General features: G+C 34.9%; 1 protein-coding gene across 6 annotated transcripts in view; it reads left to right on the top strand.

The window, feature by feature from the left end:
- Positions 1-27,180, top strand: part of LOC125665779 (heat shock 70 kDa protein 12A-like) — an 83,348-nt gene that overhangs the window by 20,988 nt on the left and 35,180 nt on the right. Inside the window, exons 1-12 of one of the 6 annotated variants that reach the window (XM_056151085.1) lie at positions 5,732-6,051; positions 8,679-8,789; positions 10,084-10,315; positions 11,547-11,657; positions 13,826-13,949; positions 16,323-16,477; positions 20,362-20,427; positions 20,621-20,686; positions 21,887-21,937; positions 22,119-22,184; positions 24,530-24,583; positions 24,788-24,832. The exons of 1 other annotated variant lie outside the window; for it this stretch is intronic. In XM_056151085.1, the coding sequence (XP_056007060.1) occupies positions 8,748-8,789; positions 10,084-10,315; positions 11,547-11,657; positions 13,826-13,949; positions 16,323-16,477; positions 20,362-20,427; positions 20,621-20,686; positions 21,887-21,937; positions 22,119-22,184; positions 24,530-24,583; positions 24,788-24,832 (1,012 nt within the window). In that variant the 5' untranslated portion in view covers positions 5,732-6,051; positions 8,679-8,747. Of the gene's footprint in view, positions 1-23; positions 219-647; positions 832-5,731; positions 6,052-8,678; positions 8,790-10,083; positions 10,316-11,546; positions 11,658-13,825; positions 13,950-16,322; positions 16,478-20,361; positions 20,428-20,620; positions 20,687-21,886; positions 21,938-22,118; positions 22,185-24,529; positions 24,584-24,787; positions 24,833-27,180 lie in introns of those variants that run through there. 4 more of the 6 variants (XM_056151086.1, XM_056151087.1, XM_056151088.1 and 1 more) reach the window with 4 other exon arrangements.

Raw genomic sequence — 27,180 nt, 5'->3', positions numbered from 1 at the left:
AGATTTGTACATTAAATTCGTAGGTGTATGAGACTCAAGTTAAATCCAAGGACATTTTCAAAAGATTAGCAGAGAGATCAATCGATATACTATTTCATGACATCGACAAAAAATTCGGACCGATACCAGACGAGTATAAAATAGAATATGTCATATCGACAGACCTACACTGGAAGGACAAAAGGAAAATAATGAGAGATGCTATAAGTGAAATTGAGGTATGGCTTTTATCCAAAGTGTATACAATATGTATTACGGTCATAATTTATTACCCAAAACAAATAGGCGAATTTTAATACTTTGTCTAGAAAAATTGTCTCATTGTGGTCGATATTAATGCGGCTTAAGTCATATGAAGTTTTCTTCTCTCTTCTAATGGAATCAGATTGTGAAATGATATGGTTACATATGTACAACAGTATATCTGTTTATTACTTTACGGGAAATATGTTGATACGAAAGTACAGAGAATCCACAGCTACCTCCTGTTGCTCCTGAATTGTGTTGGGCAGGTCATGCCATTTGCAATAACAAAACAACACACAAAGAATCCTTAACGTTTTTCCTATGACGTAATTGATGTCAATATGAATTTGCTTTATGCAGTTATGCTGTACATTAATCAGTATTTTTCTTTCTCTGTATAGCCAAGTCACATGACTGTAAAGAGAAGAGGTATTAAAAAATCAGACATAAATTTAATCAATAAAGTACAGACAATTAAGTTTTTTATGCATGGCGTGAAACCTGCTGTCACCTGCTTCAATTTCGACGTCGACAATCTCCGAGTAGACGGAAGTACAACCTACGCCGTTCTTGATGTTGGATTTGGTGAGCATCACTGAAAATCTAACTTTTTTCTTTTATCTAAATTTAGACGGAATAAAGCTAAATCTCACAAGACATTTTAAAAACCGTGCATGCACCGGTGAATATAAGATAAACAGGAGATGCTTACTCCTCCTAGGCATCTGATCCCACCTCTGGTGTGTCCAGGGGTCCGTGTTTGCCCAACTATCTATTTTGTATTGCTTGTAGGAGTTATGAGATTGATCACTGTTCGTTATCTTCACCTTGCAGAAATTTATTGAATGTTGATGTAAAAATCAGATATTGGAGTTTGAAGCCTTAATTAAATACAAATAGTAAATGAATTATTATTAATTACATGGGGATTAGTTGTGATTATCATTATTAACAATTTATTTTTGAAAGTGGAAATTGTATACTGAATAATACATGTGAGGTATCCATACTGTTTTGAAATTTCATTAAGCCATCCTTTCAAATTCAGACCCATTTTTCAATTATTGAACATATCCCTAAACAAATTAAAGATAGTTTAAATCCAATAGATAAATATAAATTGATTTAGTTCAGTTAGAAATAGGTCTTTCGTATTGAAATAGAACAATTTTTGATATAATTTGAGCCTTTCTTTAATTGATGTAGAGATAGTCTGATAATTTGAAGAGAGTGTACAAATTTTGAAAATATTGAGTTTAGAAATATTTCACGTTTTATAACATTTGCTCTCATTTCCAAATGATTGGACATACTATAAGTAATTAAAGATAAATTTTGTTCAATTAAAGATAGCTTCAATTACATAATTTCAAGTTGGTTCAATTAAATAACAGTAGTATTAAGTGAATTATATCTGTCCAATTCAATTGCAAATAATTTCATATAGTGGAACGTCTCCTCGATAGGATTCAATCAATCAATCAAATAGTGGAAAATTAAAGATGGGTTTATAATTTATAATTGTAACTGAAGAAAAACTTCAAATATAAAAACTACAATAAGGTACAACGTTTATTATATTAAAAGCAAAATACATCTATCTCCTGATTAAGGGGACTAAATCTTGAGTCCATCATTATTATATAGTAGTATAGTTGTACTTTAAACAAATAGAGGTCAATGAAAAAGTTTCCATAATTTGTGCTGGAATTTGAAAAGTGTATCAATTCATAAAAAGAAAATTAATATGTGTGTATAGTTGAATATTTTCTCTATTTCATTAATGATCAATTTCATATGATAGATAAAATGTTTTTAAATCAAGGCAGGCTACTGAAAAACAAGTTGATGTTACATGGGTTTCAAAAATCTCGTTTAAAGTCAGCATTTCGCAAATTCTATGGTCGTTATATAGGTTTGCCTATATAACCTATCATTAGGTAAAATGCTGTCTGATGTGTTTCATACCGATTGTTAAGCCGTTCTTGGCACACTGATTTTTTACTACGGATTACTCCGCTTACCTGATCAAGACATAGGACTCACGGTGGATGTGATCGGTCGATAGGGGATGCTTACTCTGATGTGTCCAGGGGTCCGTGTGTGTCCAACTCTCTCTCATGAATTCCTTATAGGAGTTATGACATTGATCACTGTTGGTTTTCTTCACCTTTCACATACGTATTCAATATTAAGTTCATTGAAAGAATGAAATACACAATGTAGATTACAATATTTAGTATTTCTATATTAATAAAATGAAATGTTCCATTAAGCTATGAATATTCTTCACTCGAAAGAAGTAACTGATTACCTTTGTTTGTACTAGTATAGCATGATCCTGAACGTTCAACAAAAATGCGTTTGGTCAGTTACATTATCACATGCATTACAATGTAGCCGGGTCTTGCAGAAGTTTACACTTTGAGAGGTTATGTATAGAGTGACTTGCTTAATATGTAAATACGCAAATTCTTAGCACAAACAAAAACTCCCATCTATATCTGAAAACATTCTTAATGGTTACTTTAAAATGTATTGGATTCATACTTGTACAGTATGTGATCTCCAGAAGAAACATTTAGTGAAATAAAGCAGAGATACAAACATTTTCGTCCAGAAGGACTGGTTCAAAAAGAAGGGAACTGGTCCTGCAATGAATTTGTAATCTAGTTAGTTGTTAGTCCTCGATGTCTAAATTAAATCTTGCAATTTCGAAGGATTTATTTTGTCTATATTAGGGATTTATTTGGTTATTAAGCAATATTCATTTGGTGGTACAGTTGTATGGTGCTTCGAAAACAAACGTCTGTTACACTCCCATCTAAACGTATTATAAAATTAAATCTTGAAAGGAAAGTTTTTAGAGTTCAATGGAGACATATCATGTGACACTAAATTGACATCACACACGTTAGGAAACTACTAGTTCGGAAAATGATATTGTGAATTGTGCTATCCGAAGAATAATTATCTCCAAAAGAATTCTCGCTAGGAAGAAAAAATGAAGTTTCAAGGACCGTCAGACATCTTGATCAGAAACTTATATGACCTTAATACAGAACAGAACAAGTTCTTGATTTGGGTAAATGTCACGGCTTTAATGAATCAATTAAACATACAACAGATGCGCCGAGCTTTCCATAAGCTTTTTGGCTGCATATCAAAAGTGAGTAGAAAACCACACTACCGAAGGACCTGGAGATGACAGTATCCAACAGTGAATGGCTCTCTAGATAGCAAAATCCCCGCCAGACCCGCACGATGATGCAGCTTCAACATAATGTCTCTTTCCGCACAATGATGTACCCTCAACATGTCCCTTTATGAAGCCATGACGCTGAATCTGAAATTTAAAGCAAAATCCGCAGCAGAAAAAGTCCTTTTAACCATGCAGGAAATTTACCTATACAAAATTTGGGGAGGGTGGGTGGGGATTTTCATGCAACCAACCCGCTGGGAAGTTTCAAGCAAAAAGGGGAAGCATGCGCAAAGGAATGCTTACGTCATTTTGAAAGATTAAATGTAAAATTAAAACCCAGTACTACAAGCAATAACCTTTCCGAAATACAAGCAATATTGACATGATAAATTAGTTCGAATCTTAGTGGATAACTTTGTTTATCTTGAATGGATAAACTTTAGTAATTGCAAGTAGTCAGACAAACATTTTTATATAAAGCATTAGCAGAAAATAATTCGCAGTCTATCGGTTATTCAATTCTAATCTAATTCAATTTAAAATTTGTGCAGATTCTTGTCATCTGACTCTTCTCAAAGGACATGATTCACAGAGAGTTTTAGACGAAATAATAGAAATGACAGGAAGACTTGAATGGGATACTGGGGTTAAACAATGCTCGGCGGAGAGTAAGCTAATAGGTTTGTTCCGTAAAATTTTCGGCAAAAACTTCTTTGATAAATGGATTAGTGTTGATTCCGAAGTTAATTTACCGAAAATCACAGGAGCTTGTCTTCCGGATTATGGAAAATAAAAAACGTAAAGATATGAATCCTCACCCTCAATGAACTGAGTGGGGGTATTTTTTCCAAGATGACGACTTTCATCCCTTGTATTGATATGATACTACGTGCAGGGGATGTAATTTCAAATATTGGCCAAGGTGACTCAGGTGAGCGATGTGGCCCATGGGCCTCTCGTTTTAAATTATTTTCCACAATCCGGAAGACAAGCCCCACTGCCGAAAAGCCTGCATTTTCAGAGAAAATGGCATTTGTTCTGTACATCTACAAATGATATGCTATTGTAACGTATTTCCTTATACGCAAGAAGGCTATCAAAGTCCGTGCCTTGTCAATTCAAGGGTTCGAGGTGTAATTAGGATATCAACTTTCATTGATAAAATAAGATTGGGAATGATATTAGAAATTGGGCCTGCAGATATATACAAATATGGCCTAACCCTACCCAGGTTAATAATTACTATGAAATCAAGGAAAGTCAATCAACATACAAAGATCAGGGGTTCACCAAATGATTTATAATATCAAAATGATTTAACAATGGGTATGACCACCCTCAGCCAACGACTGGCTGACCTCGGACTAACGCTTGTACTGCAGCCTTATTCAGGACACACAGTACAAGTGATAGCTCTTCAACCGCTGCACACACTGTAGAGCCTTATTCAGGCAGACACTGTGAACAACAGCCTGGTCGTCAGTCAAGTCCAGTACACAGGACAGACGAATTATGTGGCTAGCCTTTATCTGGTCGACCTCTACAGTGGCAGACCTCTTACTACTAAGGTCAATGCCTCCACTCTGACACCGTTACAACGTACGGAATCAAACACTGGCTTTCTCAGTAAATCACTTTATTGCTTGCAATTTACTCTTAATTTTGTCCACCACGTCTTCTCGCTCTGGGCTTCGACAATAACTGACTGACGACAACTGTTTCTCGCTGTATTTATAGTGTTAGGTCATGTGACTAAATTACGGATGTTTACATTGAAAACTACAATGTAGAACCTAGATGGTCGATGGATAAATTTCCGAATATTACACTATAATCCCTTGTGTAGTTTCTGAGAACTCTCCTGGTCGAAAAAGTACCAGAGAAGAAGAAACCGAATAAAACCAATGATAAAATACAAACCTCATTTATCAGGAGCACATATGTACAAATGTCCTTAACGCGTGCTGTATTTAAGGAGATATAATTCCTTATATAGGGGTTCTCGATCTCTCCCATTTCCCTGCAGCAGTCCTTATATAGGGATCTCGATCTCTCCCCTTTCCCCTATAACCTGCAGCAGTCCTTATATAGGGGTCTCGATCTCACCCCTTTCCCTGCAGCAGTCCTTATATAGGGATCTCGATTTCTCCCCTTTCCCCTATAACCTGCAGCAGTCCTTATATAGGGGGTCTCGATCTCTCCCCTTTCCCTGCAGCAGTCCTTATATAGGGATCTGGATCTCTCTCCTTTCCCCTATAACCTGCAGCAGTCCCTATATATGATGCAAACTCGGCAGTGCTAACGATCTTGTAAAGTGAAAGTACGTTGTCAAGGAAGTTGTTTTCTCGAAAGGAAAATCGTTAAGTACGCTCCCAGGAGAAATCGTAAGACTGATTTAAGAATCGTACCGAAAAACGTGTTAAGAATTCTAGTGAAAACGGACATCTATTTTCTGGCAAATAGTATTGCAATACTGGGAATGTAAAAAGACAATGATTTAAATGCCGAGGTGCGGATGAGTAATCATGTTTATATTTTGGAAGTTAAAAGCTATGTTGTCATGCATCGACATGTCAGACGACATTTAAGCAACGGACGGGGAGGTAGACCATGTTTTATTCATTATTCTTAAAGAAGTAGTGTTTGCAAGACAATTTAATGAAACTCAATTCTAGTATCTTATAGGTTTCCTTATTGGTTTCATGCAATGACGCAGTAAATAGTTCTGATGCATTCAACGATTATTATAGGTTTGATTTGAGCAAATGTTTAGTATAGATGTACATGTATCTAGTAACTATGATTTAGTATCTTCAGTGCTTTGTGTATAGATACTAAGTTATGCTACATTTTACCTGTACTATTTAACTGGTCGCGGTAGCCTAGTGGTGAGAAAAAGGGTTCGATTCCCGTTATCTGCGTTGCGTCACACTGAACACTTTCATTTTATTCATACGCCAAACACCCATTAGAAGTGAAAGTCACGATCTTTTGGATGTGACCTTAAAGACGGAGGTCCCGTGTCATAATCACTACTACAGCCGTACGCACCATACATAGGAGTACTTCGTCTACAGCTGGTGTAGTCTCTTCATGTGTGAGAAAAAAATCTTCACTGGGACGAAAAACAATGTGAAAAGAAAACATAAAGGTGTAGACATTGCATTTTAAAATAGTGTTAAATAAATTCTACATCAACAATGCATACAATTTCTTTGTTCCATGCGAAATCGCTGCATAACTCTGAGTTTTGCATTTCTTTCATATATAAACTATTCGATAATTTTCTGCGTGTGATTTAAATGCTAAATTTAGATTTTGTTCGGTTATTCAATAGTTAAATAACATGCTAATCAATATACTATATCGTTCAACCACGGAACTGATCTATAGTGAATAAATATTTCATAACCCAGGGCATTTATCACCGAAATCCATGCATAAACAAGTATATGTCGTAATTGAAGATCGCTCTTTAAATAGATCGAAGGCTACTGGGTTGTCCATTATTTAAACTCCATGTTGTATCAATTTTAACAATTAAAGCAATATTTTCAAGATTTTTTTTGTAATAAACATTGTATCAATTTATTATGATGATTAAAAAAATGGGACATAATTTTCCAACACAACGAATATAAAATTGACTTTGTGGTATAAAACGAAAAAACGAGCTGTTGACCCATTTTTGTTGCAGTTTTCGGAGATTAGAGGCAATGAATGCAGTCATGTCATACGTGGGTTTTTTTAGCACAAATGAACGGTAGAAAATACATTTGAATCGCATATTCTCTGGAATCTCAAAAGGCCGACATTCTCAGGGGGTATCATTCGGTGTAATTTGAATCTAAGTACCTTGTGTTATTATTAGTATACAGACGTCATAACTTATCTACAGAAACAAGTGTCTATGGTAATTCCGTAAGACATGTATGAAATATATCTATGAAAAATGTATTTTGCAATCATTTCAAAAATATGTACATGTATCACTTTCCATATTATCGAGTCTTCTACTTTTTATCCCTATTTCTCACCGATGCCCGCCCTCTCTGGAAAGTCCCTATAGCCCATTGTATGTGTTCAGAATGCGTCGTCTGTGAAAAATGGAAAACTTCTTCAGATCCTATATACATGTAGATAATATGGACCTTTGAAACTATTATTTTCTGAAAGTATGTAACCGTTTAACTATAAATCAGATTGTTTGCATGGAGACCCTTTTCGAGTTTTGAGACAAAAACATAAATTTTTTAAAAATAATAGCCGAAAACTGAAAAAAAAACTTTTCAGATCCGATATAGATGTCATTGACATTTGCAAACAAGTATTTTGTGAATATATGAAAGGTGAAGATCACGAACAGTGATCAATCTCATAACTCCTATAAGCAATTCATAATAGAGAGTTGGGCAAACATGGACCCCTGGATATACCAGAGGTGGGATCAGGTGCCTTTGAGGAGTAAGCATCCCCTGTCGACCGGTCACACTCGCCTTGAGCCCTATATTTTGACCAGGTAAACGGAGTTATCCGTAGTTAAAATCTGTGTGCCAAGAACGGCATAACAATCGGTATGAAACAAGTCAGACAGCATTTGTTGCTACTGAACAAGTAATTGCGAAAATAATTGTTTTCAACGCACGACTGCACACTACACGAGTTGTTAGTGACTATCTACAGCAGCAAAACGTGAATGTGCTACCCTGTCCTGCGACGTCACCGGATTTATCGCCCATAGAACATGTTTGGAATGAAATGGGACGACGTCTACGTCAAGAGCAGAGCTAACATTCCCCCCCCCCCCCCCCGTTGGACGTTTTGCGTCGTTCTTTATTGCGCACATGGCGGGACCTACCCAAGCATTCCTGCATAACCTGATTCGTTCAATGCGTCGTAAGTGTGAACAATGCATCCGTGCAATCACTAAACTACCGTGACTAGTTGTTAGCAGACTTCAATGTTAAACTTATCAAGCAATGATTTGAGTTATGGTTAGTATCCATGAAATAATTTTCTGGTATAAAACCTTCATATTGATACCAAATCTGTAAAGTTTTCATACGGTCTTTTATGGATTGATTGCCTGATGGTGAATGAAAAAGAAAACATGAAATCAGTTCTATATGTGCAATTCATCTCCATTAACCTCTGGTAACGTACTTTTGTTTTGCAAAATATACAACAATTTTACTTTCATTACACTAAAGGTACTGTTCCTTTTTCTTAGAACGTGTGCTGTACAAAGGTGACTGGTTGACTTTTATACACGTAGTTGTGTCAGGGACAGATCCAGCCAATGACTTGGGTACACAGTGCGATCGTTTTCCTATATCTTACGGTATGTATAGCTATAGAAACTTAAGCAGTTTTTGTTCTTAAACCTTAATTAATTGTTTTCGTAACTTACATGTATGCTTCAATTGAAATCGCGATACAAAAACTCTTATCATTGTAAAATATTCTGGTGGAAATACAACCAATAGATTCCTAACGATGTTTTTGTAAACCATTAATCATATATATTTTACTAACTGTGCATAGGGAGGCGGAAGGGAGGAAAACATATCGAAAACTTATGCAGAACACTTTCCATGTTTTGGTAAATAATGCTCAAAATGACGCTATCTTTTTAACCATTCAGAAAGCTTAGCAACGTTTGTTGCAACGGAGCCCTTCACAGGGTTCAAACATTGAAGAGAGCTTGGGGCCTTCGACAGGGCCCAACCAATTGATAGATCTTGATGAAACTTATTAATTTAGATAATTCGTCTAGTCAACGTTCTGATATTGATAAATTGTATAATTTTAAAAGAAAACATGCATGTATGATCAAAATTATTCACTTTACGTAAACGAATGACTCATCCTTTGAAAAAGATCTTTAAGCTTAATTTAGATAAGCGTTTGTAGAATTAAAGTTCAAATCTTCTAAAATAGTTGTAATAATATTACAACTTTTGTCAGCTGGAACCTGTACATACTCTTCATTTTACTTATCTAACCCTTTCTTCACTTCTGGTTTAATAAACACAAAGGGATATGTAGTATGCAGTTTTGTTTTGATGATAGTATGAAATTCCTATCACACTTTTTATTCATTCGAACAAGGTCTTCGAAAGGTATTCATCCTATTGTCTAGCATGGTATCCGACAGAATTCATAATAAAGACGAAGTTCTATATCAAATTGTAAGATCGGGGCTCATTTACCCTATTGTTTTTCGTAGCTTCATTGTATATTTAATTGGAAAAAAATGTTTGTATTTTTTGTTTTTTGCTTGCAAATAAAACGCATACATGATTTCGTAAACATGTATAAGTCTTCTTACACGAGGAACTTATGTACCGAAGCTATAGATGTTTCCTTTGACAAAGATTATTGCCACCCAGTTCTTGTGTGTAGATGCAAGTATGACCCAATGTTTCGAAATCAACGACTACCATATAACTATGGAAACTTGGATTAGAAAAATCCAATTTGTCATTTGTTTTTCCGCTTTTCTTTCGATGAAAATCAAATTTAAGGACATGTGAATAGCTATATGCATACAATCGAGGTGAACGATATCATATTTAAATGTCACCAAGTATAGCCTGATATTCACTAAATCTTTCTTCTTTTTCTCATTTTAGTATTATATCACAATGGTAAATTCCGGACTGTGTCCTTCGCCAAAAGAAACCGTATCATATGTGCCATCATGTCCAAGGACACAACAAGAATGGAAAATGAGAGCACAGATTAAAAACTGCTTGCATGTTTTCCAGCAGTGTTCTAATCCACATTTATATGTTTACCACTGTGTGATCAATAGTTACGTGAATGCAACGATCGAAGTATGTGCTCCAGGCGCATATATCATCGGTAAATATGAAATGTTATTCTGTGATACCATTAAACAATCCATCCGGGAAGTGTTCTTCTGTGAGATTATATACAACTGTAATCAAATGCTTATTTTCCCATATGAGTGAAATATTCTCGAGCGGGACGTTAAACAATCAATCATCAATCAAATGCTTATTTTAAAAAAAAGATCAATTACATTGTTCTTAAGTGCAGGTTTAGTAATTCGTGAAAATTAATTATCATTGTTTTAAATCGCTGTTGGAGAATACATGTTGCGATATGAAGTAATCGTGGATAGCGCCAGGAATATGACTTATTATCATTTAAATTCATATCTAGTAATATTTACTGCAACTCAACATCGCGACTAAAATTTGGCATGAAAAGTTAAGGTAACAGTGATAATTTTCATGAATCCAATAAGCAATTAAGAAAAGGGCAAACATGGACTCCTGGACACACCACAGGCGGTATCAGATACCTCGGAGGAGTAAGCATCCCTTGTTGATCGGTCACACCCGCTGAGAGCCCTCTATTCCATTAGCAATATTCCATTATTACCTGTATATGGTGTTTATGTCTCTCACCTGATTCGATGTGCGAGAGCATGTTCTACGTATAACCAATTCTTAAATCCAGATAAGCTACTGACAGATACGTTAATGTTACAACAGTCTTGTTGGAAGTCAACATTTCGGAAATTCTATGATCGTTATAACGATCTAACTTATAATACGACCTGTCGTTAGGTGGAATGTTGTCTGACATGGTTTCATACCAACTGTTAGGCCATTCTTTACATACTAATTTTGACTACAAGCTACTCCGTTTACCTGATCAGGATGTAGGACTCTCGTTGGATGTGACTGGTCAACAGGGGATGCTTACTCCTTCTAAACACCCGATTCCGTTTCTTATGAGCCCAGGGTCCGTGTTTGCCCTACTCTTAGAATTTTATTCTTTCTAGGAATTAACAGGTCGCTATATTTACTGTTTCATATATCTAATTGATTGTAGATTCCATAGATATCTGAAATATCAATATTTATTATGCATAAATTCCTTGGATGAAATTTACAAATATGTATATGTTGATGGATTTCTCGAAAGAGAAAAAACTTAAATCGAAATTTTGACTGATGTCTGAGATTTTACTCAAATTTTGACTGCTCAAATAAAAAGGAAACACTCAAGATTAAATGAGGTTTTTTCGATAAATCCAAACCTGTTTATTATTCTCTTCTAGGTCAGCACTGCGTGGAGTTTAATATATTAGGCGACGTAATACAAGAAAATCAGTATGCAAGCTGTGCACCATTCTGTCCATTTTCTTACAACTCTACAGATGCATTTAAATGTAAGTATAACTTTCTTCACACACAAGTCTGCTTGAAAAAAAATTGAGCTTAAAATCTACCAAAACATAAAACGTATTTTAATTTGAATTTTTTTTTAATTTTACCACTTCTCAAGTTTTGTTAGTCTGCTGTATGATTGTATGTTTTTTGTCGTGAAAATGAATTTAAGTCTTCCTTCGCCAAGCGCCCTTCATAAGAATTAAAACCCACGTCTTTTGGATCAGACTTAGAAATGGACGTCTCGTGTTTCGGCGCACAGAGGTCCCGCATCTTGACAGGCGTTGACACGATTAAATGCCCATACTTCTACAGCAATGAACGCAACACACAGGCCAAAATATGACCGTTCGCCTACAGCCGGTGACTGTAACTGTAACTGAATATATTTCTCATCACAATTACACAATTGTATACAGAGATTTAGCACATATATTTTATATAAAAGTGATGGTAATATATCACTAAATGTTTGAAGGCATGCGTGAGTATGGAGATAGGCAACATATGCAATTTTAGATTCAAGTAGTCATTGGGTCGGGGAGCATAGTTTTTAATATTTCTTATAAAGGAACACAATTTTCGTAGAAAAGATTGCTTGTTTGAATTCATTATATTTTTAAAAGTGATGATATTTTTTAAACGTATTTGTTTTGGTGATAAACATTGTTTTTTTAATATCAATCAGAGATTTGCAATTGAACGTGTAGTGGAATTCATCACCAATTTCATTTAAATCACATTTATTACAATGTCTTGTTTCTCGGGGCTCGTTTCGCCAGCGTCCACTTTCAATAGGTAAGTGATGATTACAGGTTCGAAATTTACAAAAGGTTATAGCATCTTTTCTGGGTAGGATATCCAAATATTTTTCAAATTTTAATTCATCCTTGTACATTCTATAGTTTATAGTTTTTGATAGCGTTTTAATGTCAGAATTCCACTTTTGCTTGAATTGATCGAGTAAAATAAGTTTTACTTTTGACTTTAGCCAGTTTGGATCACACGAGTTATTTTGCCAAATGTTTGAAAGTCCGCAATTGTTAAGGATATTTGACACGTTCTTGAACCAAGCAATCTCTTTCGCGTATTGGTTTGTAACATTATTACCCAGTTTTAACAGGAGATTCGCTATTTTTGTTTCTTTACTAAGTGCAATTTTGTGCCAAAATGAGATAATACGCTTTTGTATTTGTATATGCGTGGGATGTCGGCCAAGTTCACCGTACACCATGCAGTCGGGGGTAGATTGACGGTGACGTCTCTGAGCGGAAAATTATCGAATTGGACGTAAACAATGTACACAAAAAAAGAATAAATTGTTCAGTTTGAATATTTCACCTTTGTATTGGTTGGTTATTTAAGAATTTTGATATTCTTTTATTCTTTTTGCTTCGCTTCAATTTCGGATATCAATAAGAGTAGAATTTCTGTTCTCATATGCGTTTTCTGCATTTCATACCCACACAACAAAATGGAATTCTCAGAGTCTCTGATGACAGGTTTAAAATTATCTTTAATCCTAGAAAATATTTTTTTCCACCATATGTGACTGCAACTTGGATGTATCTAGTTATGTTTGTGTGTACAGTTACAAATTTTATGTGTATAGTTGATTGGATGTTTAAGACATCCACCATGTTCTTTCAAATGATAAAAAATATTGATATTCATTTTTTTATTCAACATTTAGAAGATTGTAACGAATAAGTATGCAATTGTGCATATACATGTAGTACTGTAATAAATGCGTGGTCGGAATAGTGGTACTGTAATAAATGCGTGTTTAGAATTGTGGTACTGTAATAAATACGTGTTCGGAATTGTGGTACTGTAATAAATACGTGTTCGGAATTGTGGTACTGTAATAAATCCGGGTTCGAAATTGTGTTACTGTAATAAATACGTAATCGGAATTGTGGTACTGTAATAAATACGTGTTTAGAATTGTGGTACTGTAAGAAATACGTGTTCGGAATTGTGGTACTGTAATAAATACGTGGTCAGAATTGTGGTACTGTACTAAATACGTGTTTAGAATTGTGGCACTGTAATAAATACGTGTTGGGAATTGTGGTACTGTAATAAATACGTGGTCAGAATTGTGGTACATAAATCAATCAATCTCATATACAATTTTATAATGACACTCCATTTTCCTATCTTACAGATCAGGTTTGTTACGAGAAAACAAGACCGACTAATGATGATGTCTATGTAGTTGGCGACATTTGTTCCGCATGCATTTGTCCAAACAAAACTGGAAACGCTGGTTTCAATTTCTCAACGAACAGGTGATAATATTGCTCGAGCCCTACTTTTCTTAGTTCAGTTCTTCATTACTTTAAGCTTTACAGCAGCTTATCAGTACAATTATAGAATACACATGGAATTGGTACGTATACAGGGGAACAAAGTGTACATACGTCCATTATATATGATAACAGTACATGACAGTCAAATTGTAGTGAAACATCAGAAGTATATCTCAGTTTCATACTCTCAAAAGTGGTTATTTACGCGTGGAGGAAATCTACACTAATTACGCAGTCACGTGATAAGCGCTTAATTTTCCCCAACGCGAATATATAATAATAAATATTATATTCAGTTACTGGTATTTTCTCCCACGTGTAATGTTGGACGTGGAAAAAGGCGTACTTAAAGACCCAAAAATAATACCGTACGGTTTCTTCACAGATCACTGGATGTGGGCGGAGCTCACCTATGGTCATTGTTATTTACCTGGCCAAAAGATCAAGGAGCTGTGTATACTTTCGATGTACACAGGAAGGGTCTCAGGGCTGTCTGCAGTGTTTCTGTGGTCACAGTGTTTGTAAAATGGTTGTATCCCTATGGCTAGATGACACACAGTCTACACCACCCCCTCTTTTTCTCTTTCACTCTCAGTTATGGTCTCAATGAATAATTTCTTTTATAAATATAGAGCTATCATAAATTGATAATATAAATTATTTCAATAAGTTACAAGTTTTAGAAATTAATGGGCAAATTATTGTTTGATTTCTGATTGTGTAATTTATAATACATGAATATAGTGGGGGAAATTACAATTAAAATAAAATTATGTTGTTCTGGGGTCTTTTTAAAAACAATTGAATTACGAGAAAATAGCAGTTGTGAACAGGTCAATGCTATCAAAACTCTAAAATACTGGGCTTCCTCAAGATCTAAAGAATGCCTATAAGTACTGGCTGTTATTGTTATCAAAACACCTCTCTGGGGTAGCTCTAGCTGCAGATATCACTCCACCTGAAATCTATTGTTAAATGTTTGATTGACAGACGGCTAACAATTTGGGGGTGTTAACTTAAAGTTGGGTCTTTAACCCCCAGATTAAAATAATCTTTTTACCAGTATTTCCAGGTTGCACATATCTTTACGACTTCCTGTACTAAAAATATGTATTAATTGGCGTACTTAACGATACTTCTCCGTGATGAAAAGGTGAAGATGGCAAACAGTGATCAATCTCATAATCCTATAAAAGTACAAAATTTAGAGCAAGACAAATATAGACCCATCGGAAGACCAAAGGTGGGAACAAGTGCTTAGGAAGAGTAAGTACCCCCTATTTACAGGCAACACCAGCCGTGAATCCTCTATGTTGGTCAGCTAAATGGAGTAATCAGTAGTCGAACTCATTAAAGAACGACCTAATAACTGGATGAAAGACGTCAGATAGCATTCAACCAAATGACAGTTTGAACTTGTGAATTAGATCGTTATAGCGACTGTTGAAACCCTCTAAAGCATCAATTAATTTCTAAGTACCTCACCTCGGTTTATGAATTGATCATAAGCATGACATGATCTCGCGTAACTAATCAGTGGAGGAACAGAAACAGAAAATGCAAGTTATAATGGAATATTTCTACGTATATGTGTGAAACTGACGATGGAGAAGTTGAAGTCATTCTGTCATAAAGCTTAGTCAATGGATTGCCATTGACGTCTATGATCAAGTAAAATATCCAAATTCGAAGCGGATGTAGACGACTTTATGGTGTCTTTTATTCCATTTCACTAGCATATATCTATTCTACATAGGAATTAAGATAAATAATGATAAATTAAATAATAAATCATCGTCGTTGTATTTGAATTTTGAGTTTATGGTCACAGCAAGATATTTTTCTTGTCATATAGAAGCTTTTGAATACATTCTGCCTCATAGAAATACAGGTCAGCTTTGAAAAAGAGCATAATTTCATAACGCTTTAATTTTGGTACATCAACAAAATAGCGTGCAAAATAACGAAAAGACATTTATAGAGCATTTTAGTTTTGTAAATCTTCTCAAGAACAAAATGTCTACATCAAGAACTTGAGCAGTTGTGAGTACCCCCAACAGAATATTTTAAGTCATGTGATACGGCTTAAATGTACATGTAGTTCAGTTGCAGATAGAAAAACAATTTATATTTCAAATATTGCTCTCAGGAACAGGACACATCTACAATTTATTTTAAAGGAATTAGAAAATATATGTTAGGACATCTGAATCCATATGATAGGAAACTCCGTGAGTCGTTGAAATTTGAATTGAAATGTAGTTACACAGTCCCTTGTATTTTCAGTAGATTTTACTGATTAAAGATTCCATCAACTCGAATTTTAAAGCATGTATATCTCATTCATTTTAGCAACAAGAATGAGGCAACAGGTACGAGCAACTGCTGTCTGATTCCACACATCGTATATCCGTGCCTTATCTTTATCGGGATTTGTATCACCATTGTTGCTGTACGATTTAGATATCAACTATGTCATCATTTGTGGTGTAAACGAAATAAACCAGGTAAAAATGCACGTAGATTTTCAACATTAGGCCAATTCAACTTAATTGATAGATTATCATCCCCCCCCCCCCCCCCCCTCAAAAATTGACCCGCCCCAATTTTTTTTAGTTTGCGAAACTAGCGATTTCCGGAAAATGTTCATGTCCGACTCCGGTATTTTCACTTCTTGTTTACATTTCCGGTATAGCAACGCGGAAAGCCACGTAAAGAAAATGGATCTATATGGTTTTCTTAATTTCTCACGTTCTTACAGGCGTAAAACTTGAAGAAGTTAGGTATATTTCTGTTTGAAATTAAAGCTTAACCTGGAATTCGTATGTGAAAATAGCATAGATTGATATCCATCTGGCATTAAATAATGCGCATATGTTGAAAAAAAAAACTCGTTTGACTTTAATATTTTTCTCAGAAAATAAAAATTTGAAAATAAAATCCTCCCACCATCCCCATACTTTTTGATGACCCTGGATGATAATCTACTAATTAAGTTGAATTTGCCTTATACACAAAAATAAACCAGGTAAAAATGTTCATAGATTTTCAACATTATACACAAAAGTGATATGGTTTGCAATTCGGAGGGAATTTTGCAATAAGATACACCTACAGTTTACAATTGTATTTCAAAATATCGAATACAATGAAACTTCAGAAGAAAACTTGATCGAAAGACATGGTTACACAATTGCTCTTTGCAGATTAGATATTCCTGACCTCCAGAACGAAAAAAACATTGTTGTAAATAAATATTAACATTCACCCATTTTTTTTTACTGATTGATACTTGGTAATATCTTATAAACTTTTAACTTTAAATAAGATAATCACTGGGTATGAATACTTTGATCTAAAGCCTGTTGTCCAATCCTTTTATGTATTATACATAATAAAATATCGTTTAAATTAAAGGTGAAGATAACGAACAGTGATCAATCTCATAACTCCTATAAGCAATACAAAATAGATAGTTGGGCAAACACGGACCCCTGGAAACACCAGAGGTAGGATCAGGTGCCTAGGAGGAGTAAGCATCCCCTGTCGACCGTATCTGAGATTTTACATCTCGATAATTTTAACACCGACATATATTACTTGAAGAGCTAATACTTCCATTCAATATGCAGATGTAGCGAGAGACTCAAGGTATATCGGGACAGATATTTTAAATAAATAATGATGGTAACCAACTTCTCTATAAACACTTCAATACCTCGGACCACTCCATCCTGTCCATGAAGGTCAGGATTTTATAGAACCCTTACTATCACCGAAATAATCCAACATTAAGTGCCCCTTTTCGTAGACAACGAGAGGATCACTTAATCAGGACTCTAGGTACTGCATTTCCATATGGATGCAATGATAATGTATACGATGTAGGAAATTTGACTAGTCCAAAAGGAAATGCCGTGAATGTGATGGGATTCTTTCCAAATACTCAAAGACAGGAACGCAGTCATCAACATCGTAAATATAAAAGACCAAGTATACATGATGTCACTTTTGGTTTACTTTTGCCTTACGTCAACAGACAATTAGATCCACATCATATTCATACAAAACTTTACTCTGTTTCATTGGGAGTTTTAAATACATTATTTGAAGAAGCTAAAGCTAGTCTATACTTGGATTTTTCGACACCAGAATATAGAATGTACTCTATGATTATTGGTATTGCCAATTATAGGCTCTTTAAAACACCGCGGGTCATGGGTGATGTTCCGTCCGAACCATACCGCCAGTTCCTTAAACTTCAATTTATAAAGGAATAGATGCCGTCAACATAAGCAACATTCTTCGTCATAAAGAAGTTCAGTCTTGTATTCCAACATACTTCAAGTTCAAGTCTATACCCTGTATTTCCTACAACTATACTTCTACTATTGCATCCAAACTTTATACTCATAAACAAACTTTGCAGTGTCTATATATATATATCATCTTGTACTTAATCCACCTACGTGTTCTTTGTTTTCTTTCAACCATAACTCAGCTGGACATGTCATTACTGGTGATGTTGATATAGTTGAAAATGAGGACATCAAATCACTTATTCTAAAATGTCCTAAATGCAGATAACCTCGGTCTTTCAATTGGCGACAGAACTTCATCTCTATTATGAATTCTGTCGAAGATTATGCCAGACGATGAGCTAAATATGAAAAAGAACTTGATACATTGTCAGAAATTTGAAATAGCAAAACTTTTTCTCAAATCAACAACATTAAAACGTTTGACTTTTCAACACTTTACACGACCATGCCTCACGATAAATGAAAGATTAGACTTTTTGACTTCTTCAACAAAAATAGAAAACGGAAATATTCATATCTAGTGATCAGTCATCCAAAAAATTACTTTATTAAACACCACTCTGATTCCAAGCACAAGTACTCTGAATTTGAAATTTAAAAAAAATATGCTAGAGTTCCTCATTGACAATATCTTCGTGGTCTTTGGTGATCATGTCTTCCAACAGTCTATTGGAATTCCCATGGGCTCGAATTGTGCTCCTTTGCTAGCTGACCTGTTTTTATATTCTTATGAAGCATTATGAGTTTATTAAAAATACTTGAAAAAACCCATAAATCTCTTGTTGTGGCCTTCAATTCGACATTTAGATACATTGAAAACGTATTATCTATTAACACTAATAATTTTCCTTCATATATGGATTCGATATATCCCTGTGAACTCGAAATAAAGGACACCACAGAATCCTCCACTTCTGCTTCATACTTAGATATTTAATTGGAAATAAATATTAACGGCAAACTAACAACTCAACTTTATGACAAACGGGATGATTCCAGCTTCTCCATCGTCATCTTGCCATATTTATGTAGCAATATTCCATTATCACCTGTTTATATCTCTCAACTGATTCGATACGCAAGAGCTTGTTCTGCTTATGGTCAGGTTTTAAATCGAAGCAGGTTACTGATAAACAAGTTGATGGTGCAAGGGTTTTTAACAGTCTCGTTTAAAGTCAGCATTTCGTAAATTCTATGGTCGTTATAACGATCTAATTTGCCAATACAACCTATCATTGGGTCCAATGCTGTCTGACGTGTTTCATAGCGATTGTTAGGCCGTTCTTAGTACATTGATTTTGACTACAGATAACTCCGTTTACCTGATCAAGATATAGGGCTCACGGCGGGTGTGACCGGTCAAATGGGGATGCTTACTCCTCCTAGGCACCTGGTACCACCTTTGGTATATCCATGGGTCTGTGTTTGCCCAACTCTCTATTTTGTATTGCTTATGGGAGTTATGAGATTGATCACTGTTCGTTATCTTTACCTTTCATATATTTTCAAGAAGACATTTCTTCTCTATTGTCAACTTCACATATCCATGTAGCATTTTTCCATTATCACCTGCATATGGTGTTTATGTCTCTATAATGATTTGATACGCAAGGGCTTGTTCTGCGTATGATCAGTTTTTAAATCGAGGCTGGATACTGACAAATGAGTTGGTGTTACAGGGGTTTCAACAGTCTCGATTAAAGTCAGCATCTCGCATTTCTATGATCGTTATAAACGATGCAATGTACAAATAAACTTGTCATTAAGTCAAATGATGTCTGACGTGTTTTATACCATTTATAAGGTAATTCTTTACATACTAATCTGACTACAGATTACTATATTCCTCATTTAATAAGTACGTTAGCTTAAGAGTTATGGTGCTATATATTGTTCGATTACTAAAACAGTATTTTGTGTATTTGCTATTAACCTGAATGTATCCAGATAGTAGGTATTGTAATATAGAATAACAAGCGATATATAGAATAACAAGCGATTATAACTTCTCTTCTCATCTTGAGCATATTATGCGTTTAGTACTTGTATTACAATAATATTATTTTAAGATGACAAAGATAAAGCAACGTTGGAAGACAGATTGATTGAGGATAAAGTTCACACGACTATTCTCGGCAAGTTAAATATTCCTGGCCTCAATAATTGATAAATGACTGTTTAAAACTCCTTTGTTTTGTATAAGTATGTTATAATGATCCATATCGCATACTTCTGACGTAAAATGAGGTTGGTGTTACATACAGCCCCTTTGTACACCTGCATGTAAAACAGTGCTCATACTAACCCATAGATATATCTGGTTAATAGATGAAGAAATGCATGAAACAGGGATGATACAAAGACAGGGAGAACCAGACACTCAGCTGAATGCGAGTAAGTACGTTAATCTTAGCTAAAGAGTACTGGTATATATTATCACTTAACATTGACGAATACAAATCCTAGATATACCAAGCGGCAAGTTCAAATAGTTATCTCCCTTTTACAAATGTCACATACAATTCTAGTGAGTGTAAAGGAGATAAATTATTAGAGAACAAAATGGCATAGCCGAGTTGAATAACACTAATATGTAATACCACAACTAACATTATCGATGTACATCCCATTGTTCCACAAATTTATCTAAAACCTTATGCGAGTCTTGATACATTGACGATTCGAGAAGCGTTTTCAATAAATATATTGTTTAACGTGTTCGATATATCCCAATGAACTGGACATAAAAGACACCACAGAGTCGTCCACTTCTGCTTCATATTTAGATATTTTATTGAAAGTAGATATTAACGGCAAACTAACAACTGAACTTTATGACAAATGGGATGATTTCAGCTTCTCCATCGTCAACTTCCCATATTTATGTAGCAATATTCCATTATCACCTGCATTTGGTGTTTATGTCTCTAAAATGAATTGATATGCAAGAGCTTGCTCTACATATGATCAGTTCCTAATTTGAGGCAGGATACTGACAAATAAGTTGTTGTTATAGGGGTTTCAACAGTTTCGATTAAAGTCAGTATGATGACATAAATTATTTCAATAAGTTACAAGTTTTAGAAATCATTGTGTTAATTATTGTTTGATTTCTGATTGTGTAATTTATTCTGTTCAGGGGTCTTTTTCAAAACAATTGAATTACAAGAAAATAGCAGTTGTGGACAGATCAATGTTATCAAAACTCAGGTATACTGGGTTTCCTCAAGATTTAAAGAACACCTGTAGATACTGGCTGGTATTGTTATCAAAACACCTCTCCGGGGTAGCTCCAGACCACAGTGTTTGCAGATGTCACTCCACCTGAGATCTATTGTTAAATGTTTGATTGACAGGTAGCTTACAATTTGGGCGTGTTAACTTAAAATTGGGTCCTTAAGAGTGATGGTATATAATGTTCGATTCCTATAACAGGATTTTGTGGACTTGCTATTAACCTGAATGTGTCCAGATAGTAGATATTGTAATATAGAATAACAAGCGATATATAGAATAACAAGCGATTATAACTTCTCTTCTCATCTTGAGCATATTATGCGTTTAGTACTTGTATTACAATAATGTTATTTTAAGATGACAACGATAATGCAACGTTGGAAGACAGATTGATTACGACTAGTCACGGTAAGTTAGATATTTCTGGCCTCAATGATTAATAAATGGTCCTAATTCTGTGGAAAACCTCCTTGGTTTTGTATAAGTATGTTATAATAATACTTTTGATGTTGTAAAATTAGGTTCGCGTTACATACACCTGCATGTAAAACAGTGCTCAAACTAACCCATAGATATATCTGGTTAATAGATGAAGAAATGCATGAAACAGGGATGATACAAAGACAGAGAGAACCAGACACTCCGCTGAATGCGAGTAAGTACATTAAACTTAGCTGAAGAGTACTGGTATATATCATTAGATTACCACTTGACGAATACAAATCCTAGATATACCAAGCGGCAAGTTCAAATAGTTATCTCCCTTTTACAAATTTCACATACAATTCTAGTAAGTGTATGGAGGTAAATTAATAAAGGTCAAGTGTGGTAAAAATAGATTTCAAAATAAAGTTTATAATTCATTAAAACCCGTTTTGAAAAGTTTATTGATGTGTTTGTTTTTCAAAAAAAAAAAATCCAGGTAACTGCGCAAAATACCTATTCAAAAATCGTTGTTTATAGAAACGAATGAAGGAATTATCACCCTTTTCTATGACGCCATCTTAGACAACATTGTAGATGTTTACGAATATTACGCCTCTATATTATTGTTTTCATTTCTGTGAGAAATGGCCAGTTTTAGCAACACCGTGGATAGGAACGGTGAAATACCGGCGATGTACACGAGTTTAGGGATTCAAACTTTTATGTTTGTACCTGCACCCGTTTCGAAAACATCAGATAGTAATAGGCTATTTACATAATATATACATGTAAGCAAATATCTTATCGGAATCTCGGCTAAAATTTACCGGGCAGTCCATAGAAAATTGGGAATGATATTGGAAACAAATTGTTCTATCAAAAGACAACCTTAGTATTTTACAAGGAAAAAAACCCCGAACACCATAATTTACGTGTTGCGATCGTGTGTGTATGAGCGGATCAAGAGATCTAATTTTAATTTGATTGCGAAAACCAACACCAGAAACCTAACATACTTAACCTGGTTATAATGTGTTTAACTACATAATGTATATATATTTAATTGAAAAATGCCTTTTAAAAAAGCTTATTGTGCACAACGTTATTTGTACCCCGCCTTTTTTAACATCTAGTTCCTAGATATAAGTACAATATCATAAAATGTAAACTAGGCCTATTAGTACATTTGGTTTCTCCAAAGATCACATCATATGCGAAATTGAAATATTACGGCACAGAGTTAACGAATTGTAGCATTATGAGGTTTGAAATTTTGCCTTAAATGCTTAAAAGCATTTTAGGAAACGGTAAAATTTGAACTAGTTTACTTAATTAAATGGGAGAAAAAACCATTTGGAAATTGAACTGATATTGACCTCGCAATAAATAAAGTTCATTTAATAAAAGAAATAAAATCAATTTGAACTAGGTAATGGGTGACATTAATTTTTATGTGAAAATGCAAGAAAATATGCAATATCAAACCCATTGACTACAATGTCGCATGAAAGCAATCAGTAGTGGATGTAGAGAGGGGGTGGATTGCACTCCCTTTTTGGATTGAACTTTTTATAATTAAAATACATCCCTCCCCGTGTATTGTAGGACGCTCAGTTATCATCAATTTGCACTTTGTTTGGAATGAAACAGTATGATACATCAGGGTTGATGGAAACCTGATCCTTGTTAATTAAAGTGTCGCTCACTGATCCTCGTGGCTTGTCACAAACCTCAATGTCTCTTGAGTTTCAGTGTCCAAATTCTTCGAAATTTAAGGTCTTTGGGGAAAAAATCATACTTAATCCCTGTCCCGATTTCACATTGCAGTTCAAAGAAGCGCATTGTACCATAAATACAGGACTTTTCTATGTAAACACTATAAAAGCCTATGAATGCAATATCGAAAATTGTCTCAGATGACGTCATAAGCTACGGGCGATAAGTCACGTCACAACACAATTATCGATTACTCAGGTAAAAGTTTGACAGCGCCATGTAATTCACAGCAAGTGATCTTCATCAAAATTGCCATGGAAATAAATCTCATAAGAGCTTGTTCTGCTTATGGTCAGTTTGTAAATCGAGGCAAGCTACTGACAAACAAGGTGACGGTGCATGGGTTCCAACAGTTTCGTTTAAAATCAGCATTTCGCAAATTGTATGGTCGTTATAACGATTTAGTTTGCCAATACAACCTATCATTGGGTCGAATGCTGTTTGCCGTGTTTCATACCGATTATTATGCCGTTCTTGGCACACTGACTTGGACTACACTCCGTTTGCCTGACCAAGACATAGGGCTCATGGCGGGTGTGACCGGTCGACAAGGGATGCTTACTCCTCCTAGCCACCTGATACCACCTCTGGTATATAAAGGGGTCCATGTTTGCCCAACTCTCTATAATGTATTTATTTGCTTATACAAGATTGATCACTGTTCGTTATATTCACCTTTCATCGATCAGGTCAATTTTATATACATGTACCACGATCATTCTATGTGCAGCTCAATTTAAGAGAAAAGACCATTCTTTGATAAATTTGGTTGTCTTGAGCGTACTTCCATTTTGATAGTGTTATTTTCAGGTGATGAGCACAATGGAACTCTGGAAGACAGACCGATTAAAGGTCATGGTTATACGATTCTTTTTGTTATTAAAAATTGGTTAAAGAAATAACGTAGTTCTAGGGAAGTGCACAGCATCCGAACACGTCCTGAGTTTTATGTGGGTATGTTATGATGATCCATACCCTATATTCCTGCTGTTACAGATTGTAAAATCTGAAAACATAGGAAGTGGTTACATTAATATGAATATATCTCGTGAATAGGTGAAGCAGTGAAGCAGACAGAAGCAGCGCCTCAGCTAAAAACGGGTCAGTGAATGTATTTATAGCTGTATGATCCGATGTTCATGTATTATTTTTGTACAGAATTACTCTAAAGCAGATTAATTAGTTTTTAAAGTTATTTACTTTCCCTTAATTATATGCTTGCATGTAAAGGAAAACAATGAGAAGATTATTGAAAACGTAAATATAGTGGGTAAACATGCCTGTTAGATGTTTATGAATAGCCACGCGCGCGTCAGCGGAATGCAACTGTTTAACTTTAAATACCAAAAGAGCATAAAACAAGAGATATTTATTATTTGTATTTCTCTTAAACTTATGATACGTTACGTAACAAAATGCACAACTTTACACTGAAAGTCTGAACTGGACACGTGATTGTCGCTTCAAATGAGCGAGTGACTGTTGTTTGTACACACCGAATTAAAATCAAATAATTCTGGCCAAAACAGGTGAACATGTACAGCCTCATAAATACGTGTATGAGAAATGGTTTGACAGCGTTTTTGCAAGGTGGAAATAATTGTCGAAATTTGGACCATACAACTTTGATTACAAGCCCTGTGCTTTTTTTAGGCATAGCGTTTTTAGCATTTACTTTCTGACATTAATTTTGGTTGGTTTAGTTTGGGTTATATGCTGTTTACCGTCACTCTCAAGAACATTTCACTCATATGGAGACGTCACCATTGCCAGTGAAAGACTGCAAAATTTAGGTCTATGCTCGGCGCTTACGGCCTTTGAGCAGGGACAGATCTTTATCGTGTCACACCTGCTGCGACACGGGATCTCAGTTTTTGCGGTCTCATCCGAAGAATCTTCCCACTTAGTCGACTCTTACAACAAGCAAGGGGTATTGAGGATCTATTTTGACCTGGGTCCCCATGGGAGTCATTTAATTTAATTTTATTGGTAATTTACATTAAAAGTCTTGTACAGTAACACGCATATGTAATACCACAACTAAGGATATCGATGTACAAGTTCCTAGATCCAGACTATTGAACATGAATTTTTGACAATGAGGACAATTTGTTGATGCAGTGTACATGACTGATTTTAAATTACGCATTCAATGCCGTAGAGGAACGATTCTTATGATTTTGTTAACAAAGATAACGAAGCGGTGATCAATCTCAAAGATTCTGTAAAATTACAAAATTAATGTTAGGTCAAAAACTTAACCTGGGTCACACCAGATATAACATTTGATATGAAACATGTCAGACAGCATTTGACGTAACGAAATCATTATACTGTAACGTTTCTCTCTCTCTCTCTCTCTCTCTCTCTATATATATATATATATATATATATATATATATATATATATATAGAACAACCAGATTGTCAAATTTTCGGGACCACCCGTCCCTTCTTCAGGACAAACGAAAAGAATTACATAATGTGGCCAGTATCAACAGAGAATGATAACAAAAATTACATATAAATACATCTAGCACTACAACTACACTAATCTACAAAAGTATTTACAACGCAGACTACATGTTGTTGTTTTGTTTTTTTTTTTGTTTTTTTTTATTGTTGTTGTTTTTGTTTGTTTTTTTTTTTTGTTTTTTTTTTTTTGTTGTTGTTGGGTTTTTTTTTGGTTTTTTTTTGGGGGGGGGGGGTTTAGGCTTGCAAATCAATGTTAAAAGCGGAGCGAATTAGGACATGCCCTATTCGTCCAAAGAGCTAATCAGACGGGTCGTGCCGAGAATTTGACAGTTGTTCGTGTCGTTGGACATTTTAGTGCTTTATATATATATATATATATATATATATATATATATAAGCACTGAAAAGGCCACGACACTGTTGGTTATTTAAAACTCAAATTTTCGACGCAACCCGCAACCCGCGTCTTTATCAAGAGACACATATTACATAAACAAATAACACACACCACGAAAAACGACAAGTATCAATAAACTACATTGGTAACAAGAATGATACACTGTTGTACTGGGTGATAAAAATGGTGGTTTTGTTGTAAAGCGTGTTTACTGACGTCAGATGGTGTAAAGAGTTTGTACCATGGTCGGGTCGGAATGAAAATAGAATTATTCTTGAAAATTACAGAAATCAGATAAATTTAGAGGGGAAAATTCGAAAACAATGTGATTATGAAATAAAATGGTGGGAAGTTAATGATATGGAGTGATATGAAGGTCATATGAAACGATATTTTGAAGAAATTGAGTTATGTATGGAAATTCATTAATCAAGGATTATTAAACGATAATTCATTTTTCATTTTTTTATTCAATGCATTATAACAGCTGATCAAATGCAGTCGATCACGAAAATGATTTTTGATGATCGCGGCTGATCTCCCTTGCTGATGACGTCAAAAAGACCCACTGTGATGT

The sequence above is a fragment of the Ostrea edulis genome, chromosome 10 (assembly GCF_947568905.1).
Source record: "Ostrea edulis chromosome 10, xbOstEdul1.1, whole genome shotgun sequence".
In the NCBI taxonomy this organism is placed as follows: domain Eukaryota; kingdom Metazoa; phylum Mollusca; class Bivalvia; order Ostreida; family Ostreidae; genus Ostrea; species Ostrea edulis.
Note: the sequence above shows the minus strand (reverse complement) of the source record. Positions and strands in the feature narration are given on the sequence as shown.